This window comes from Fukomys damarensis, unplaced genomic scaffold, assembly GCF_012274545.1.
Source record: "Fukomys damarensis isolate Sample0158 unplaced genomic scaffold, DMR_v1.0_HiC HiC_scaffold_6, whole genome shotgun sequence".
Lineage (NCBI taxonomy): Eukaryota > Metazoa > Chordata > Mammalia > Rodentia > Bathyergidae > Fukomys > Fukomys damarensis.
This window is the reverse complement of record NW_022900918.1, coordinates 31,922,259-31,941,533: the sequence shown is the minus strand read 5'-3', so window position 1 is coordinate 31,941,533 and position 19,275 is coordinate 31,922,259. Positions and strand designations below refer to the sequence as shown.

Genomic DNA, 19,275 nt, shown 5'->3' with positions numbered 1-19,275 from the left:
AAAAAAAAAAAAAAAAAAAAAAAAAAAAAAAATGTAGCCAGAGCCCTTCTAGATCTGATAAAATTAACATTATCTGTTTCTAGTGTCCTCTCAGAGTTCAGAGTCTTCTTTCTGCCCCTAAGGCCCTATTTGAACCCAGTCCTACAAATTCTCCCTACTCTGAAATGTGAACTGATGAGAGTTCAGATCAGAGTAGCAGTGGTGCGCTAGGTGCGTCCCAGGGCAGACATCACCAATCCTCTGAAATGCAAACAAGCCTTCCCACAGGACACGCTCCAGGCAGCCACCACCAATCTATTACAGCCTGAGCGACACTGCAAACATATTACTGAAATTCTTCCTGCATATTTGCACTTTAATATGGAGCCCCTGAAGACTGAACTACAGAAGTCCCTTAAGCTCCCAAACTATTATGACATGTTATAAAGACATCAAAGGATGTCCAATGAAGTGAGAAAAACCAGAGTATGCATTTCATGACTTTGTCCCCAAATTAAAATTTCCTCCTTATCTGTTACCGAATATGATTCTCTTATAATGACCCTTGACTGTAATATAAAGAAGGCTATCCTTTCTTCCTTTCTTTTTGTTTTGTTTTGTTTTGTTTTATTAGGCAGGGTCTCCCTTCATAGTTCAGGCTGGCCTATGTAACCCACGCTGGCCTTGAACGCAATTTGATCCTCCTGCCTCAGCCTCCCCAGTGCTGGGATTACAGGCGTGCACCACCATGCCCAGCTCATGGAAGGCTATCGTGAAGAGCTTAAAATCCTACATAACTGTTGGTACCTGTCAGCCTGAGACAGCTGGACTTGCTAAGAGGAGCATTTAGCAAATGATGCCAGTGGTTCTTTCATGGCCCTCGTTTGTCTTTTTAAAAGTACAGTTATTTGTGGAATTGTCTGTAGTGCATGCTTCTCACTTCCAAACTCAGGGCTCCATGAGGACACCTTCCAGAGTTGCTTTGTTGAGTGCTGTTTCTCTACAATTGGCACAGTCTAGACCGAGAAGGAAATGGTTGCCCAGGTTAGCCCAAACTTGGGATCTTCCTGCTTCAGCCTCCCTACAAGCTGGGATTACAGGCATGCACCACCATGCCAGGCACATGAGTAAGTCTTAAGGAGGATATCTTCCACTTTTCTTCATCTAGCTTAGGAAATGACTGTGACACCAGCACAATTTATAACAGCCGTGAAAAGACAGCTTGAACATCATCTGTCCTTTCTGATTCAGAGGCTGACAGTGTCAGCAGGGAGATGGCTCAGAAGGCGGCCAGCCAAGTGTCCCATTTGAAAAGGAACAGAAAAACTGACACACACGTGCTCAGCCTCACAATTTTCAGCCAAATGGGCCAACTCTTAGACTAAGAAAGCGGGGATGATTGCTTGATGCGCGGCATGGCCACACTCCCCACCTCCACCGTCACCAGCAGGTTTCAGCCAGGCCAGCATGAGCTGGGAAATGAGGTCATAGGGAGGAGTAATCAACAGAGATGTTTCTTCCACAAATGGATACACAATTTCTAAATCACACAGCTTAAAAACAAAGGCCACCAGCTATGTTGGTGCGTGCCTGGAACTGCAGCACTCTGGGAGGCTGAAGCAGGAGGACTGCAAGTTTGAGTACACCCTGGGCAACGTAGCAAAATCCTGTCTAAAAAATAAAAAAGTCTGGGGATATAGCTCAATGAGAAAGACCAGGGTTCAATCCCCAGTACACTCAACCAAGAAATAAAGTGAAAGATTTACCTCCCCATCTCCATGGTTCTAGGGATTGAAACCAAAGTGCTCTACCAGTGCACTACATCCACAGCCTTTTTTTCCACTTTATTTTGAGACAGGATCTCACTGAATTGCCAGGGCTGGCCTCAAATTTATAACCCTCCTGCCTCCGCCTCGCCTCCTGAGTAGCAGAGATTATAAGGCATGCGCCACCACACAAAGCTGCAATTTCCTCTTAGAAGGTTCTATAAATAAAGAACAAGCAGGTAGGTGGGAGGGGGTGGGTGAAGCCAATGTTAATTGTTGAATACAAGCAGTGGGTTTAGAAGTGGACTTGTAGTTCCCTAGGAAATACTGATGCCATGGAAAAATCACAAGGTAGGGAGGGATCAGACTGGACGAAACCATTGTCAACCATAAGATTTGATGCCTTTAAAACCATGGGGGGTAAGGCGGGGTACAAGGTGGGACAAAACTATAGTTAACTAATACAAGTTTACAAGTGTAGTTGCTTAGGTAATACTGACCCAATGGAAAAATCACTAGGCATGGCAAAACTATGGCCAACCAATGAAATCACAGGCACAGTCCCTTAGGTGGTATCAATTAAATGGAGATCAAATGGAGAAGCAAGTCCTGTAGCAAACATACAAGGAAAGGAACAAGGATTTTTTTCTGGGAAGGGAAGGGCTAGGGAAGTCTGGTTCCCCACCCCAGGTGATGGATGCTTGTTAAGAATATGAAGCACTGCTGTTCTTTGAAGTATGTAGGTGTAGTCTATTTTGTCTCAGAGCCTGGATTTCACACCTCCGGCCAGTTGTCTTCTGCGCTGACTTTTTCGAGGGCCCAGCCCTTCTGACTGCCTATGATATTTCTAACTAATTTGGCTGTCTATAGTGCTGAGGACACAATCTGGGCCACTTTGAAAAAGGATGAGATGTGATACACCAAAAGTTAAAACCTAAGAGAAGTCAGAAAGGAACTCTTTGCTCATAAAACGAAGATGACTATGGATTTGCACATTTCCCAGAAACTGTCAGCGATTGGCTTCCGCTTCAGGCCACAGTGGACTCCAAGCATCCTGGTGGACTCCAAGCATCCTGGTGAACTCCAAGTCGGTAAACTCCAAGTTGAGAGGCCTGCTAGAGAGGGCGGCAGACATAGCTGGGATTCCTGCAATAGTTCTCCTGACCTTGCAGCGGGCTTCTGAACCAGGAGCTAGAACCCAGTGGACAGGAATCCCTTCCAACAACAACAACAACGACGAAACTAGATGACAGGAAAGCTCCACAGGTCTCCCAGGCAACCACTCAAGAGCCAAAGGCCTACAGGGGCAGGGGTGCAGGACAGGGGCGTCTTCTGCACACCTCTGGCCAAGCCAGGGGTTACCTGGAGAAAGTCAAGGGCAGGTCTGAACTGGGAAGTCTGGGCCTTGCAAAGCACTCACACTGTCAGCAAGGGGAAAATGGGCCGCACTGACAAAGCCTAGGGGTTTCCCAAGCCCACATCAATACCCAGACTGATGCCAGAGGCCAGGCTGACTCAAAGTAGGAGGTTGGATGCGGGAAGACAGCCCCAAAGTCAGATTAAGTCAGCCTGAGAGTTTCAGAAATGGCCCACAACCAAAACTCACGTTCATGTAGAAGTATGTTTTCTTACTGTTGATACAGGGCACCAAGTAATCCAAACAAGCAAAATAATCCAAACAAGGGAACATTCTAACTCCCAACCTGCTAGATATCCGATATGCCGAGTTTGTGTTCTTTAAAACTGAAGAATGAATTCTAGGAACAGAGATTAAGAGTAGGAAAAATTTATTGAGAGAAAGATAGCTTCTGCCTAAGAGACAGTAGGGAGACCAGAAAATGGGTGGCCTGCCTACCCTACTTCTCAAAGGTGGTTTTTTGTTTTGCTTTCCTACCAGAGATCGAACTCAGGACCTTGGGCTTACAAGGCAGGTGCGTTGCCATTGAGCTTAATCCCCAGCCTCTAAAGGCGTTTTATGAGGCAAAGCCACAAGGTGAGGCAGGTACAAAGTGGGATAAAACTGTAAAAAGCAGAGCTGGAGATGTAACTCAGTGGCATGGCACCTGCCTGCCAACTTCAAGGTCCTGAGTTCAATCTCTGGTACACACACTCAAAAAAACAAACAGACAAACAAACAAACCCCCGAAACTGTAAGATGAGATGGAAAATCACAAGATGGGACAAAACTATGATCATCCAGTAAGATTCCAAGTACAGTCACCCAGGTAATATTGATTAAATAGAGATCAAATGGAGAAGCAAGTCATCCAGCAAGTGTACATGGACTTCCTGGAAGGGTGGGCTTGCGAGGGATGGTTTGGTCCCCAATTAAGGTGACTGAGGCCTACTTAGAATACCAGTCACTACCATTCATCCCCATGGGGGTATATTAGTTTGTCTCATTTTATGTTAACCTTCAGTGAATGTGCCTCAATCCTTTTTCTATGCTAAGGGCCCAGCTTTGACCAACTGCCTTATAATAATTTCTGACTAATTTAGCTGTCTACAATACTGTGACATTTATTTGTTTAACACCTTGATAAAAATGCTAACTCCTATTGGATACAGTGGCAAATTCCTGTAAATCCCAGCACTCTGGGAAGCTGAGGCAGGAGGATCTCAAATTCTAGCCCAGGCTGGGAAACTTGCTGATTTAGTGAGGCCCTGTCTTAAAATAAAAAAAAAAACAGACTGGAGATGTATAAGGGGGAAAAAATCCTTTATGCCCTCTACTCCTTTCTTCTCAAGTTTTCAATGATATGCTTCATTGAGAATGAAATTCCCATCTATTTAATCCAAATGTAGTATCTGAAAACTTTGGAAACTGGTTTGAAATCTGACTTTCCAAAGGCGGCTGCTTCCAGAGAGGAACTCGTGAGTGACCTGAACCCCCTGCCTCACCCCCAAGCCAGTACACGAGTAAGCCCTGTGTTCATGTTTGAACTCTGATAATGAGAGCGGACATAACTTACTGTGCACGGCAAATGGGGCCCCAGAGCTTTCCCTACCTGCTTTCCTCCCAAGGAAAGAGTCAGCATTGTTAATTCTGCTTGACAGAGGCCAGTGAGGTTCAGGCAGCAAACCTGCCCAGGACCACACACACACACACACACACAGCTGGCGACTGGCTAGGCTGGGCTGGGTCTGAGCCTGGAGCTTTGGTACCAAAATGAATGTGCTCCCCCTCTGTCTTGCTGCCTTTCAGCTTGGCTCTCCCAGAAATGGATCAAATAACATAAAAACTCTTGCAGAGTGAGCTGGAAAACCATTTAAAAAGAGCCCTAACCTCTGGTTACTCCTGGATGGTTTCACCCTCCGCATCTAAGAGCAGTGGGTTTTGCAGACGACATCAATTCATTTCTTGCCCCTTGACACCAATCTTGCCCTCATTAATCGGTCACCCTTGGGGGGAAAATTGGGAAAGCACACTTAAAAGGCATTTGGCTGTTTTAGCTTATTGGTGCTGTCAGGGAGAACGATCTACATCACCCATGGGAATCAGGCGATTACTCTGAACCAGCGGAACAGAACCTGACACAGACGCGTTACTGCATGGGCAAGGACACAGCACTAAGGATGGGGGCAGCTCAGAGGAGCACAGTTTAACCCCCTGAATTTTATGTGCGAAAAACACTGCATGAGAAGCCACTAGGCTTTCCGAAGTTCACCAAGAGGTGTGAATGAGCATGGAAGGGACCAGCACTGTGAACATAAAGACCATAACTTGCGGTCCAGTGGCAGCACCTGGGTCTGCCCAGGGCTCCAAATCTCCACGCCCAGTGTGCTCCTTAGCGGGATCTGTCTGTGCTTAGCTCCGAGACTCTCCAAAGCGACTTTGACCCCACTCATTTCCAAACTCCTTAGGAGCACTTCACATGCGCCAGGGCCTGTGGAGCCCCTGTAGGGTGACAAAGTTAACGAAGTGCTAGGGGGTAGTTGGGACAGTCTGTGGCCTGGGGGGTGTAGCACTTGCCCAGCCTGCAGAAGGCCCTGGGATTGACCTCAGTTACCAGTCATATTTTAGACAACATCTGAGCAAGGTCTGGAGAGGCCACAGTTTCTAAGGCAGGTTCCAGGAGCGCACGAGAGAATGGCATTCACATAAAGCAGGCACTAGGTGAGAAGACTCCATCCTGCCACACTGAGAAGGTGTCTTGGGAACCTGAGCAAACAGGCATGAGGAAAAGAGAGAGGGTGCAGGCTGCAGGGCCGGCTTCCCGGGTGAATCTTCCATTGCCATGGGAGATGAAGTGGGCATGGTTGGTTCCATCTTGCAGTCAGGGAAACAGGACAGACAGGTGGCCAAGCCGACCCCATCCAAAGCAGGTAGTGGGAGGGGACATGCCCAAGGCCACAAGGAAGTTAGTAACTAAGTAAAAGTTAGACTGAAGGATGCACTGATACTTATCACAGTCATTTATTTCCAGACTGGTGAAGAAAACTAATTAAAAATTTTTGAAAAGAAATGGTTAAAGGAAAACTAGTTGAGGGATGTCACAGTTTAAAAGGTTAAGATTCCTAATCAACTAAGGAACTAATTCTAAGAGGACAGATATCACTTAAGTGATTGGAGAATAATTAAAAGAATTGTTTGTAGACTACATATTAATTACATTAATGAGTATGTTCTCCAGCCATTGAGTGACATGTACAAAACATCTCCATGTGTTTAGGCCACAATTCACTCAGTTCCACTGGAGTGGACCACAGGGCAAATTTGTGCACACAGACAACCAACAGTTAATCAAACACTGTGATTCAAAGTTAAATATCAGATCATGAGTACTTTTTTCTTTGCAATGTTCATTATTTTATGAATTTTGAAAAACGGACTTAAGGCTTTTTTGGGGAGAGCAACTTTAGAGAGCCACATACAAAATAGTAAAGATAACCATATATCCACCACCCCAAAATAACAAGTAGTATTTTGTCACATTTTTTTCAAATTTTTAAATAGAAATAAAAGCCATGGTAGATAAAATTATTCCCATTCCTTTCTTCCTATCTGAAGAACCAGTTATTATCATGTATTTTGTGTTATCTTTTGAATCTATTTCACACACACACCCCACATCCATAAAGTACCAAAACGGGTGTGTTTATATGCATGGTTTTATAGTATAAGTTAAACAATACTTTTCTATGCTCAACATTATTTCAGAGATCAACCTGTGTTGACGTCTACAACTGGAGATTATTCCTTTAACTCTGGTCTAATGTCCTAAATATACCATCTCCTATCGTCCAGTCTATATATAGATTTTTAAGTTGTTTCCAGTTTTTCCTCCAGAAAATCAATTCAGTAATAACTGAACTTGTGCTTGTCTTCCTAGGAAACAGCTAGAGGTTATCTCTGAATATAAACGCTGTAAATGAAAACAGTGTTTGTGATGAAACTGTACTGGTAAAGTAACACTGTAGCTGTGGCCCAGATACTTAGAGGACCTGGTCAACTCTTCTCTTTATGATGGTTACAATGTTTAAGCAAAAAAATCACCTATAACTAACATTACCCAAAATCCATTTTAACACTTTAATTCAATGCTAACGATGTAGCCAATGAATATCAAATGCAGGCATCTCATTAACATAAGCCTGGAACAACCAGTTTCCCTGAAAACTGCAATGCCACCTTTCTCATTCTCTGTCTTAGTGCGATCTTTGCTGGTCTAGGGAATGAGCTCAAGCTTTCCACGATCTCCAGTGGAATGACATTCGACTATTTAACGGGACACAGAGGGAAACCCTATTTCTAAGCTGCCCTACAGCTGTTTAAATGGCCCCCAAACAAGCCCAGTGTGTTGCACATTGTGCATTGGGAGCCTGGAGAAAGAAGGATGGTAGAAAAATAGGAATAATGTATCAACCACAGGAAGCAAAATTAGCACAAGGAGGGCCATTAAAGAAATGATCTACACAGAAAAACTCCAGCTATGTGCTGCTTCTCTCTCCAGCTCCCCACTCCTACACAAGCATGTTGTGCATTAGAAAGATACCATCTCCACTGCAAACTGACATTTTCACAAACATCAATAAACGCTCTCTGCCTGTAGCACCATAAACCCCTTCCCACACACAATTTATTCCACCCCTCCCATCCCATTTGAGGCAAAAAGCAAACATCCTCAATAAAAACATCTACAGCCGCCCAGACTTGTGGGAGCTGCCTTCCCTTTCTGAGGAAGAACACTGATCAACAAAGAGACAGGGGATTTTAACGCTGTGAAACAAAAAGTTGTGCTCCCCGGATGATGAAGGCAGATGGTCACCAGGACTTCTTTCTGGAAGGAAGGCCTTTCCCCCTGTGGATGAGCTAGGGCACAACGCATCCTACTTCTGCAGTCACCCAGAGCTGAGGGCTGGGGGTCACCCGGACAGTGGCTCTGCTCACATCTCCTATGGATCCTGGGTCCTCCCTCTCCTTTCCTGGCTCCTTGCACGGCTTCTGCACAGGCTACACACTCCACCCACAGCCTGCAAGGTGCACATCACGGTACACTGTGTGCCCACAGGGTGGAGACTACAAACTGTCTCCTTCCCCTGTGAGACCCTCTGCGCCTGTTGCTATGGCTGGACATGGTTGAGAGCACTGCTGGAAGACCTGCCTTTCAGCTTGGTCCTGAGTGTGGGGGTGGTGGCAGGGGGCTACTTCAAGAAGCACAGCCTAGGAGGAACTTGCCATGGCCCTCCTCTCCCAGGCTTCCTGTCCCACCATGTGATCTCACCCTCTTGAAAATGCTCCTAGCACTGTGATGTCACCGTCTCAAGATGACACAGCTGAGAGGGCCCTTGTCAGAGCAAGCCCTATGCTCTCTGGACTTTCGGCCTCCAAAACAGTGAAGTACACACACCTCTTTTTTGTATAAGTACCCAGCATCAGGTATTGTTATAGCAACAACAAATGGACTAAAACTTTCATACTAGAGTCAGAGATGCCCTCATAAAGGTTCCCAAACTTAAATATGAATAGAAATCTAGGATCAGGCCAATCTTCCCAAACCCCTTCTTCCTGCTTCATATTTAATGATTAACACCATAGGCCTTGACTATCTCTGGCCACCAGGGTTCTGAGATCATATTCTGACTTCTGCAATCTCTCTTGAGCTCTGGAAAACCTTGCAAGAAGCAGGAGAGAAATTAACTTGAAACACTGGCCGGCTTCTTGGCGGAAGAACACAGTTCAGGTGTCAGACCTCATAGCCTTGGGACAGCAAGAAAAAGCCTCCCCAGATAAAACAGCAGGGAATTTCAACAACAGTAGCCTAATAAGCAGGTAGGGCAAAGGGAGTACTGGCAGTAGGAACAACGTGAGCCTGTCAGCCCATTGCTCTGTGTGCACAGCCCAGGGAGGAGCTGGGCTGCGCTGCAGACCCCTGTGTGCCCTTGCTGGTCTTCCTACATGCACGAAGCCAACCTGGGAGATGGCAAATATTTGCAGCGGCTGAACTCAGTGTAGATGAGTGACGACCCTGGCTGGATTTTCTTTTTAATAAGAAATGGAAAACACTTAAGAACAAATTTTAAATGAGACAACATGTTCACCCATTAAGAGAATTCGGAACAGATGAGTGATAGCATCTTGAAATGTAAGATAGGCTTTATGTGTCTACAACAGCTGGATGGGCCATAGATGGATGACGAAGTACACACAGAACTCAAATACGCTATTTCTGTGGTTTCCAGAACCCCTAAGGAGCACCTAGGCAGTGTCCAGAGTCATAAATAAGAAAGAGAATAGAATGCAGAGAAAGCTCTATAATTTATTTAATCAGCTCACATTAAGAGCACAAAATCTGTTTTCAGGCACAAAAGAGAGCAATAATTTTATTAGAATTTTTAAAATGTCCTCTACCTATAGCAGGTAATAAGGCACTCAGAATATGAGTGGATAGGGAAGTGAAAAGTATATGGTGAAACCTGACGAGGGTGTGTGTGTGTGTGTGTGTGTGTGTGGTCTGTCTGTCTGTCTGTCTGTCTGTCTGTTTTACTCCATTTACCCAATCTAAGGCTTGGATATAATAGAATTTTCCTTGAAACAGGCTGCCCACCTAACAGATGCAATTTACACATCTAATAAAGCCCAGACCACCAGAGGGTTCAAGCAGCAAAGAACCTTGAAAGATCAATGATTGTGATGCCCTTGTCTTATATATATTCAAAGTGAAGCTAAAAGTGTAACTGCCCTGCAGTCACAGAGATCCCCTCTCCCCTCTACTCTCTCATATTTCAAGTATCTTACTCCTGGGTCTGTTTTCTGCTGCTCTAACAGTACCACGGACAGGTTGAATTCTTAGCAAGAGACAGTTACCGGGCTCAGTGTTGGAGCCTGGGAAGTCTCAACTGTGTGGTACCGACACACAACCAGGCTTCCAAGCTGTGATACAAGGTGGTGGAAGGACTAGTGAGCATGTGTGAGAGAGCAGGAATATGGTGAGATGCACACTTTTTAATACAGAACCCACTCCTAATATCAACATTAATCTACTCATGAAGGCTGAGCTCTCTTCATCTCTGAAAGGTTTTGCCTCTTACTACAGCTACAGTGCTATTCAATTTCCACATGAGCTTTGGAGGAGCCATTCAAACCACAGAAACTCCCCAGGCTGCCTCCCTCTATCCAATCCAAAGCTTTGATACTGAAATGTAAGCCAACTCCACTTGGCCTCCACTGGCTTCTCTCTCTTTGTACTTTCTTGAAAGCATACAAGAAATTTTCAAGTAATCATCTTGGAAAACAAAAATCAAATGTTAATTACAAATATTTTTTAAATCTTTAAACAGGGATTTTCCATATCTCACGCTGACATGTTTATAACTGGACACTGTGAAACTTCGTGAGATGGTGCCGGAGCTCCTAGCTCAACGGCCAGCAAACCTGGGGGGCACAAACCACCAGTCCCTTGGTTATGTAGGCTTCTCAGGTGCTGAGCCTGGGGGCTGGTGAACAGGAAGACAGGATGTACTAAAGCCCTTGGTGAAAGGCTGGCAGACCTCCCCCAAAGAACATTTTAACACTCATTACAGATCAGCAAAAGCAGACTGATTTTTAAAATGAGCCTGAAATCAACAGCATTGTAAATTCTTGGAATAATTACAAAATGAAATCACTTGAACACGTGTGAAGAATCCAACCACACGACAGTTTTCTTGGGTTGCTTGATCTATAATTTGCCAGGTCATCAAGAGGGCAAGAAATCAGATACCAAGCCAACATCATCTTTACAACCATTCAGGTCTTTCACTTCAGTCTATTCACTTGGAAACTTCACCCTTCCAAGCTGAACAACATCTGTTTAGGATCACAAAATAGAGAATCTGATACCCAAGTGGTTGGTCTATGCGTGGCCAAGATGCACAGATCCTTTCTGATACTCAAAAAGGAAAGAAAGAAACAGCAACAACAACAAAATACTGGTTAGTGATTAGCTAAATGCCAGAGTTTTTAAAAGAGAAACTACAGTGATACTGTTAAGTTTTCACAACCTGCCTTTCTCATGTTCTACTGAATATACTTTCCTTTTCTCCCTCTTTGCAATTTAATTGACAAGTCAAAGTTCTATATTAACAGTGTGCAACGTGACGTTCACATGTATGTATGCACTGCAATGTCTGAATGAAGTTATTTAACGTGAGCAATCCCTCATTAGTTTTGCAACATAAACCCTCAGTATCTAATATAGCAAAAGTTTTAGCTTGAATGTCTTCACTGTAATGACCCACCAGTTACAGTTTTACTTCTTAAAGAGGGATTCACACAGTGAGCAGGAAGAAAGCAGTAGAGAATGAGAAGATAATGGGAAACAGAAAAGGGAAGAATGTGTATTTTTGGTTTGACATTAGACTGTGTCATGAGGAAGATTAGCAAATATCAGTCTTCTTCCACGACATAAAATCCTAGCATCCATAAAATCCAGAACACATTTTGTTGTACTAGATTGACACTGCCAAGACTTGTGCTGTTTAAATACACAGATGACTCCCAAAAAGCTAGAAAATAAAGTGAAACTGAAATAAATATATTTTAATCAAAAAACTTTCCTTAATATTCAATGATAATAAGGAATTTTTAATAACTATGGTATTATGAGGGTATAGTAATTATGATGAAAAATAAAATGTGGTAGTTGGGTGTGGTGGCACATCCCTGTAATCCCAGCACTCTGGAGGCTGAGGCAGGAGAATCACTGCAAGTTCGAGGCCAGCCTGGCCTACAAAGTGAGTTCTACGCCAGCCTGAAGTACATAGCTCAGTGGTGCTGTGCCCGCCAAGTGCAAGGTCCTGAGTTTGAGACCCAGTACTGAAAAAATTGTTTAAATAAGATCTTTTAGCAGTTGTATGCTGAAATAATCAAACTGAGAACCCAAGTGTTCTTCAGAGGACAAATGTTTTGGTTGATGAGTAGATACCCAAGCTTACATTTTTAAAAATCATGACTGCTCTAATTCATAATTTTAAAAATTATTCTGTTTCCAGGTTTTAGAACTGTGGTAAAGATTCTCACAGTAGCTTTCTGTTCACTGTCACCAGAAGAGAATAATACCCACATTTACTGAGCACCTGCTAGAGGCCAGGAAGTACTGATCCTTTCACGTGCGCCATCCACCCAGTCCTTTGCAAGGACGGCCACTAACTCACCACAGTGACATTCAGAACCACAGTCATGAAAAGCCACATCTCGAACTTCATCTCACTAACTCAAAACCCTAAGATGACACTGACAGCAGCAATGGCACGGCGGGGAGCGGGTGTGCAGGACGAGTGAAGGGCACGTGGACTTTCACGGATCCCTTCCACATCCTGGCTTGGCCCGAGGACTCCACAGCCGGGGCAATCTCAGAACATCAATCACAGGAGCACCAAGGGACGAGAAGTCAGGAGAGGGTTATTTTCAGACATACTCATAAGCACCTGATGAGCCCACTGGATGTCATGAAGAAAGAGATGAAACTGCCCATTCATTTGTTCCAAGTCCTACACAGGCAGTGTTAGGGTTTGTGCTCAGATGTCCCCCGAAACCCCATGCAGATGAGGTGGGTCCTTCTTCAGAGGTGGCCAAGTCTGAATGTGTGATGCTGGGGTTAAGGGCGTGGGGTCACTAAACCCCTACACGTGCGAGATTAGCTTGGCGCCACCCTGATCCCAGTCGTCTGAATAGGATAAAAGGGGCCGAAAGACACTGTTAAATGCTCCTTGTTGCTTTGCTGCCAGCCAACTACGGGCTGAAACCTCTACAAACTGTAAGACAAAAAACTTCGGGTTTTAACTTCGGGTGCGGAGTATTGGATGGGTGTCTCAGCAGTAAGGGAAAGTAACTAAGACAGAAAGCGCACACGTGTCCATCCCCAACCCCCGCCCCTCTCTCACGGATTCTGACCTCACACCCAGAGCTCTGCCTTGGCACCTGTGCTCGGTTTATTCCAGCAAACCTCACGGTAACCACACGGCCAGTTTACATTAAATCTCTGCTGTGAATGGATGCAGCCACTCTGCAGAAGAAAGGATGAGGGCAAAACACACCTAGGATGGAACCTAGTGGTCTGACCCCGGGCAAAACCAGCTAGCAGCAGCCCTCTACTTACCAGGCATCCCATACACTATCTCATTTAACCGCGCCACCATCAGTCGGGTTAGAATCTTTTATCCTCATTTTCTGAATGGTAAAACCCACATCAGAACTGGGAAGTGACGGAAGCAGGATCAGAATTTAGTTTTTATCTAACAGTCTTTCTGACATGACTCTCAGTCTCTGTCTCTCTCCCCATCACTCCCTGCACCCCTTTCTCTTCTAGTGCTGGAGGCTGATCCCAGGGTCTCAGTACTGAGCTCCTCTCTTTTTTTCAGGCCAAGTCCTTTTTTTAAGTTTTTATTTTGAGACAACATCTCACTAAGTTGCTGGGCCAGGTTTGAGCTTGCCATCCTCCTGCCTCAGCCTACCAGAGTGCTAGGATTACAGGTATGTGCCACCATGCCTGGTTCGGTTTCTGCTTTGATACAGCAGATCAGAACACAGACCGAAAGGGCCACCACGAGCACTTCCTGAGGCAGCACGGGTAAGATACTCTGCAACACCACCCCACAAGAGCAGCTATTGGTACCCACGTCGCCATGGCTACAAACACCACAACCACTAACACACCCAGCATGGTCATCATCAGGATGGAGGGGAAATGAGCCAGGTGCAGGGCTTCTGCCAATAAGCATTTATTGGCAGTCCCGAATACTTCAAATTATTGTCAGCTCCTTCAACATCCTTTTCCAAGACTGGGAACTTGGTATTTTCCCTCACTGAACAAACTTAGCTTGAACATGACCTCTGTCACAGCCTAAACCAACACACAGCTATTCTCTCCTCACACCCCGCACTCAGAGCCCCAGCACCGCCAGGTTCTCTCCAGCTGCTGGAATTCTACTTCCTCAGAACCGAGTAGCTGGTTTTATTTTGAGAAAAGCTACTTTTAAAATCTCAGGGGCCCAGGCTTGCCAAAGTCAAGTTTGAAAAATGGTGGGGTCAAACACCTTGGATGTGTTCTTCTAAAAATAATACCCTGAGAATTTGGGCAGTTCTGTTTTCCTTGAAGTACGTATTATTATTGTCAGGGCGCACTGAGTCATTGACTTGAATATCTGCGTGAGTTAACAGACAACCTTCCCGAAAGTCCAACACGGGATGTATCCTTAGAGGTTGACTTACGCCCAACTTTGGGCTCTCAGAAGACACATCCTGGTAGTAAAAACAAAGTCCTCGCTGGGGATTTAGCTCAGTGGTTCCACCCACCACCTTCCTCACAAGTGCAAGGTCCTGAGTTCCATCCCTGGTACAGAAAAAAAAAGAAAAGAAAGAAAAACAAAGTCTTCAAGACACGCTTTAAAAACAGAACACTAGTCAGGAAAACATTCAGATACCAAAGCCCAGTCTCTACTCTCCAGGAAATTTCTTTTGGGAAATAAATTAAAACACAAGCAAGAACTTTCTATTGAGGCTACCCAACAATATATGGGTGTTAACGTGAGAAGATGCACACTTTAGTCTTTAAGCGACTGAGTGAAATCAAATGCACCAACTTTCTTTCAGCTTTGTGATTCTTGTGTTGAATAATCACAAAGTTTGGAGAGACCAAATGAGTACTTTGAAAAGTGCATCTAATAATAAAGCCACCATAAATTCTAATCTATTATTCTATTATTCTACTACTGTTCAGGTTTATGTCTAGATGTCCCCCCAAGGCTTCAAGCAGCCACAGGTGGGGCTTTTTCAGAGGTGGCTGGATCTAGAGTGTGTAATGCTGGGACTGACTCCTGGTGCAATGCTAGGCTCAAGAGCACTAGGATTAATAGTGTGAGGATTACCTGCCCTAAGTAGTCCAGATAAGATTTAAGATATAAAAAGAGCTGTGGTTGTTCCTTGTTGCTTTGCTACCTTGTGCCCACCATGAACTATTTCTCCTCTGCAAGCCACCCTGCCTTGGAGCCAGATGGTTATGGACTGAAACCTCTACAAACCATGAGCTAAATAAATCTGTCCCCTTTTAACTTTGGGTGTCAGGTATTTTGTCTCAGGAACAAGAAAAGTAACTAAGAATTATCATAGTAACATTATTCATATATGTAACTGGCTAATTTACTATTAGTATCTAATCTTTTCTAGGTTTATCTTGGGCTTCTCAAATCTCACTGCTCACATGTGACAGTTAAGGGATTTTTTTTTTAGTTCTCTGTACGCGCCCCCCTCAACTGGGGACTTGGTATTAAGCTGAAGAAAGCCATCCACATCTCTTGAATGAAAGTGCGATGTGGCTCTGGAGAATCCAGGACAAGGGCAGAGGAGATGTGAATTCTGGCCCTACCCTGGCCACCCTCTAACAGAATGACCTTGGACAATGCGTTTACCTCTTAGACAAATGGGTATCCAGGTATGGCCTTCTCACCTATCCAATCATGTCCCAAGAACAAAAACTAATATCACCTACCCTTCCTATCGTTATTAAAATGCACACATTTATGAGGATAAATTAGACTTTTAATTTAGAAACAGCAATATGGGACCAGGGATTCAGCTCAGTGGCTCCACCACCTGCCTCACAAGCACAAGGACCTGAGTTCGATCCCAGGTACCAAAAGAAAGAAAGAAACAGCAATATGAAATAAACATTTATATTTATTAATTAGTTCATAAATACTGTGAAGCCCCTGCCACAGGCCAAGCTTTACACTAGGGTCAGGCATAAACCAAGACCAGAATCTGTAAATCCCCGTCCTCACAGGTAAATGAGGGAAGATATTGAACAAGAAGTTAAAAACCAAAGCTTCCCATAGTTTAGAATTACATCCATGTGAGTTCAACTACAAAGAGAAGCAACCAAATGATTAACACAGACTTCAGCCCAGGATTACTTCCTCTGGAAGCTGAGCAAAACAGCCAGGGAAAAGCATTCTGGCAGCATTAGACTTTTTAAATTGGATATTTGTATTATTATGTGATAAACTACACTTAGAAATGTTATAGCCCCTTTTGCAAGCATGCCATATTTCCCAATTTAAAGTTTTAATAGACTATGTAAGAAAAAAAAATCAAATCATGTACAAACTCCAAAGAGTGGCTTTACTGTCCTTTTTTTTAGAATTGAAAGCAGCAAAACACCCATGGTTTCAGAATGCAATGTAGTCACTCTGATGTGACTTCCTCATAGCATTTTAGAGAATCACAAACTCAATCTTTTTTCTTTTTTTGATTAATCCCACATTTCTTTTCAAAGTTGCCAAGTGTTTCCAATTAAGTCACTGGGCTGCCCCAATCCTGAGTGTTCAAAAAAAATAAAACCCCACTGGTCAATCTAATAAGTAAATTTAAAGCACTATATTATCTAACACAGGTAGAATAACATTTTTTTCTTATATCAAATATGTACCCATACCTAAGGCTCAAGAGCTTGAAAACTTATACATATCAAAAATTTAGGTTTTCAAAAAGTTCAACAGTTTATACCCTGCTGAATTTTTGAAGATTTCAGGAATTCGGAGAAGGTGCTGTCAAAGACAATGCTTGTAACTGTAGGAGAAAGGAGGGTGACCAGACTTCGTGACTTCAATGCCACTCTGGGAAAAGGGTAGACTCCAGGCTTCCTGCTGCCCCTTTTCTCCCGTAGTGCTCCAGGATGGGTGTGAGCACCCAGCCATGGGAGCTTTCTTTGGGAGACAAGCATCTGGTTACCTTCCACGACGTCAATCATCTCGCTAGCCAAACAATTTATGTGTCATTCAAGGGACACCACTTGGGGGTTAGGGGAAAAAAAAGATTTTTTTTTTTCTGCTAAACAGTCTCTCCTTAGCCATAGAGAAAAAATAATAGTGACTAGCCTGAAGTTATTCCTAAGGATGTATTTCATGGGCAAAAAGAGAAATTTCCTTCCTCAGTAAAGGTGTCGAAGACTGACCTTGCAAAAACAATTTATCTTACAAGAGTTTAAAATCTTAGCATGGGGATTTAGCTCAGTGGTTCTACTGCCTGCCTTGCAAGCACAAGGACCTGGGTTCGATCCCCAGTATCAAAAATAAAAAAAATCTTAGCATGACACACAGCAGAAGTATGACAGGGGCCAGGGATTTAGCTCAGTACTCCCGCTACCTGCCTCGCAAGCAAAAGGTCGGGAGTTCAATCCCTGTTACCAAAAAAAGTATAACATCATTAAAAATATCTTGCTCTACAATTCCTTATGTACAGTAATGAGAAACTATGACCCAGCTGGCCCTCTGTACTCATATGTTCCACATTTGCAGTTTCATCCAATTATGAGTGGCTCGAAAATATTCTTTTTAAAAAATTGTGTTTATAGTGAACATGTACGAACATCTCTTTTTGGTTATTATTCTCCAAACAACACAGTATAATAATAGTACAGCATTTACATTCACTAGGTTTATATATAATAGAGTTGACTTGAAGTGTACAGGAAGCTGTGTGTAGGATTTCTGTAACTATATATTTTATATTTGAAACTTGAGTGTGAATCGTCAGTAATCCACAGTGGTCCCAGAACCAGTCCCCCGACAATGTTGAGGGAGGACTGGGCTTGGATATGTCCAAAGGTGAAGTTTTAACAATAAAATAAGTAACACATTACCTGATCTGTGCTGTTCTGCAAAGATACTTGACCATTCCTATTTCTCTGATTATTAAAAATCTTATGAAAATTAAGACATAAAAAAACTTATTTTTTTAAATTTGAGGGTTCACTTAACTAAAATACAGTTGGTTCTCGTTATTTGATGTAATTATGTTCTACAAAGTCACCGCTACATCAGCGACTAAGCCATTGCTCCCAGGGGAAATAGGAGGTGAGATTTCTGAGAGCTTCGGGTCACGTCTTCATCAATGGATCTGTGCAGCCTGGTTTTGTGTGTTCCTGCAGGAAGACACCACACTGACCGCACTGAACTCACGGCTCACCTTCAGCTTCTCCTTCCTCTGCCCTGCCTTCTCCTCCATCAGTCCACACTGCTCTTCAGGGTCCACATGGTGCCTTCCCTTCGGCTACCGGCCACTGCTCACCCACGCCAGCACCACCGAGGACTGGGGCACACATGGTAGTGACCAGGCCTGATGGGGATGAGGCTCAGGGACAAGCACAGCTTCCTTAAAGTACAGCTAAAGGAATCAAGGTGGGATCAAACTGGCCCAACAATGGCAGCCAAGGAGGAGACAGCCAGGTGACAGGCCGTGGATGTGGTTCCCTGGGCAGATGGCTCACACTCCTCCAGCTGTGCCCAGATAGGGAACTCAGTTCTCCACTTTATGTAAAAAGATCGCTGCAGAAAGAGCACAGAAAGAAAGCCGGCCCAGGGAACACTGGATTCTTAAAGTTAATGAACAACTGCGGTTCCATTCCAGTGCTCCTGCAGGAAGGGCACTGACAAAACTCTATTCAGTGAGGCGCTGTGTTTCTAGGTGATGTCACTCTGTCTGTTTGCAGTTTAAGTACCTGGTTAAAATTAAACCCTGCTACGTACCTCCCTTACAGAGCTGTTCTGGTATCTGTGACTATGGTCTTTTGAGCTTTCAAAATTATTCCCAGAAATTTTACACACACACACACACACACACACACACACACACACACACACACACTTATTCTGAGAATTATCCACCAACAAAAGATTTACAATCACTTTTCCTAGATGAAAACTATATGATCTAATTTTTTGAAAGTTACAGGAATGAGAAGACTAAGCTTATATTTCTGATCTACACATGGTAATTAAGAATTTATCTCAAAAGTCTTTAAGAGGCATGGGACACATCTCTGTATTTTCTATCTGACTTGAAATTGTCATTTCAAGTAGCCATAAATATATTTGTGACTATAAAACAAATTTTCTTTTAGAGAACTATTCTATTAAACCAAAAAAAAAAAAAATCCCCATACACTAATAATGAAATAAACATCTGCTATTCCACTAGTTTGGGTCTGATCCCCCATTTACCCTGAGAAGGCTGGGGATTTATCCCAGTGGTTCTGCTGCCTGCCTTGCAAGC

At 43.8% G+C, this 19,275-nt stretch overlaps 1 protein-coding gene across 5 annotated transcripts in view; it reads right to left on the bottom strand.

The window, feature by feature from the left end:
* Positions 1-19,275, bottom strand: part of Farp1 (FERM, ARH/RhoGEF and pleckstrin domain protein 1) — a 256,913-nt gene that overhangs the window by 138,973 nt on the left and 98,665 nt on the right. The window contains exon 1 of one of the 5 annotated variants that reach the window (XM_033760948.1): positions 18,190-18,461. The exons of the other annotated variants lie outside the window; for them this stretch is intronic. Coding sequence (XP_033616839.1) covers positions 18,190-18,228 — 39 coding nt within the window. The 5' untranslated portion in view covers positions 18,229-18,461. Of the gene's footprint in view, positions 1-18,189; positions 18,462-19,275 lie in introns of those variants that run through there. 5 annotated transcript variants of the gene reach the window in all.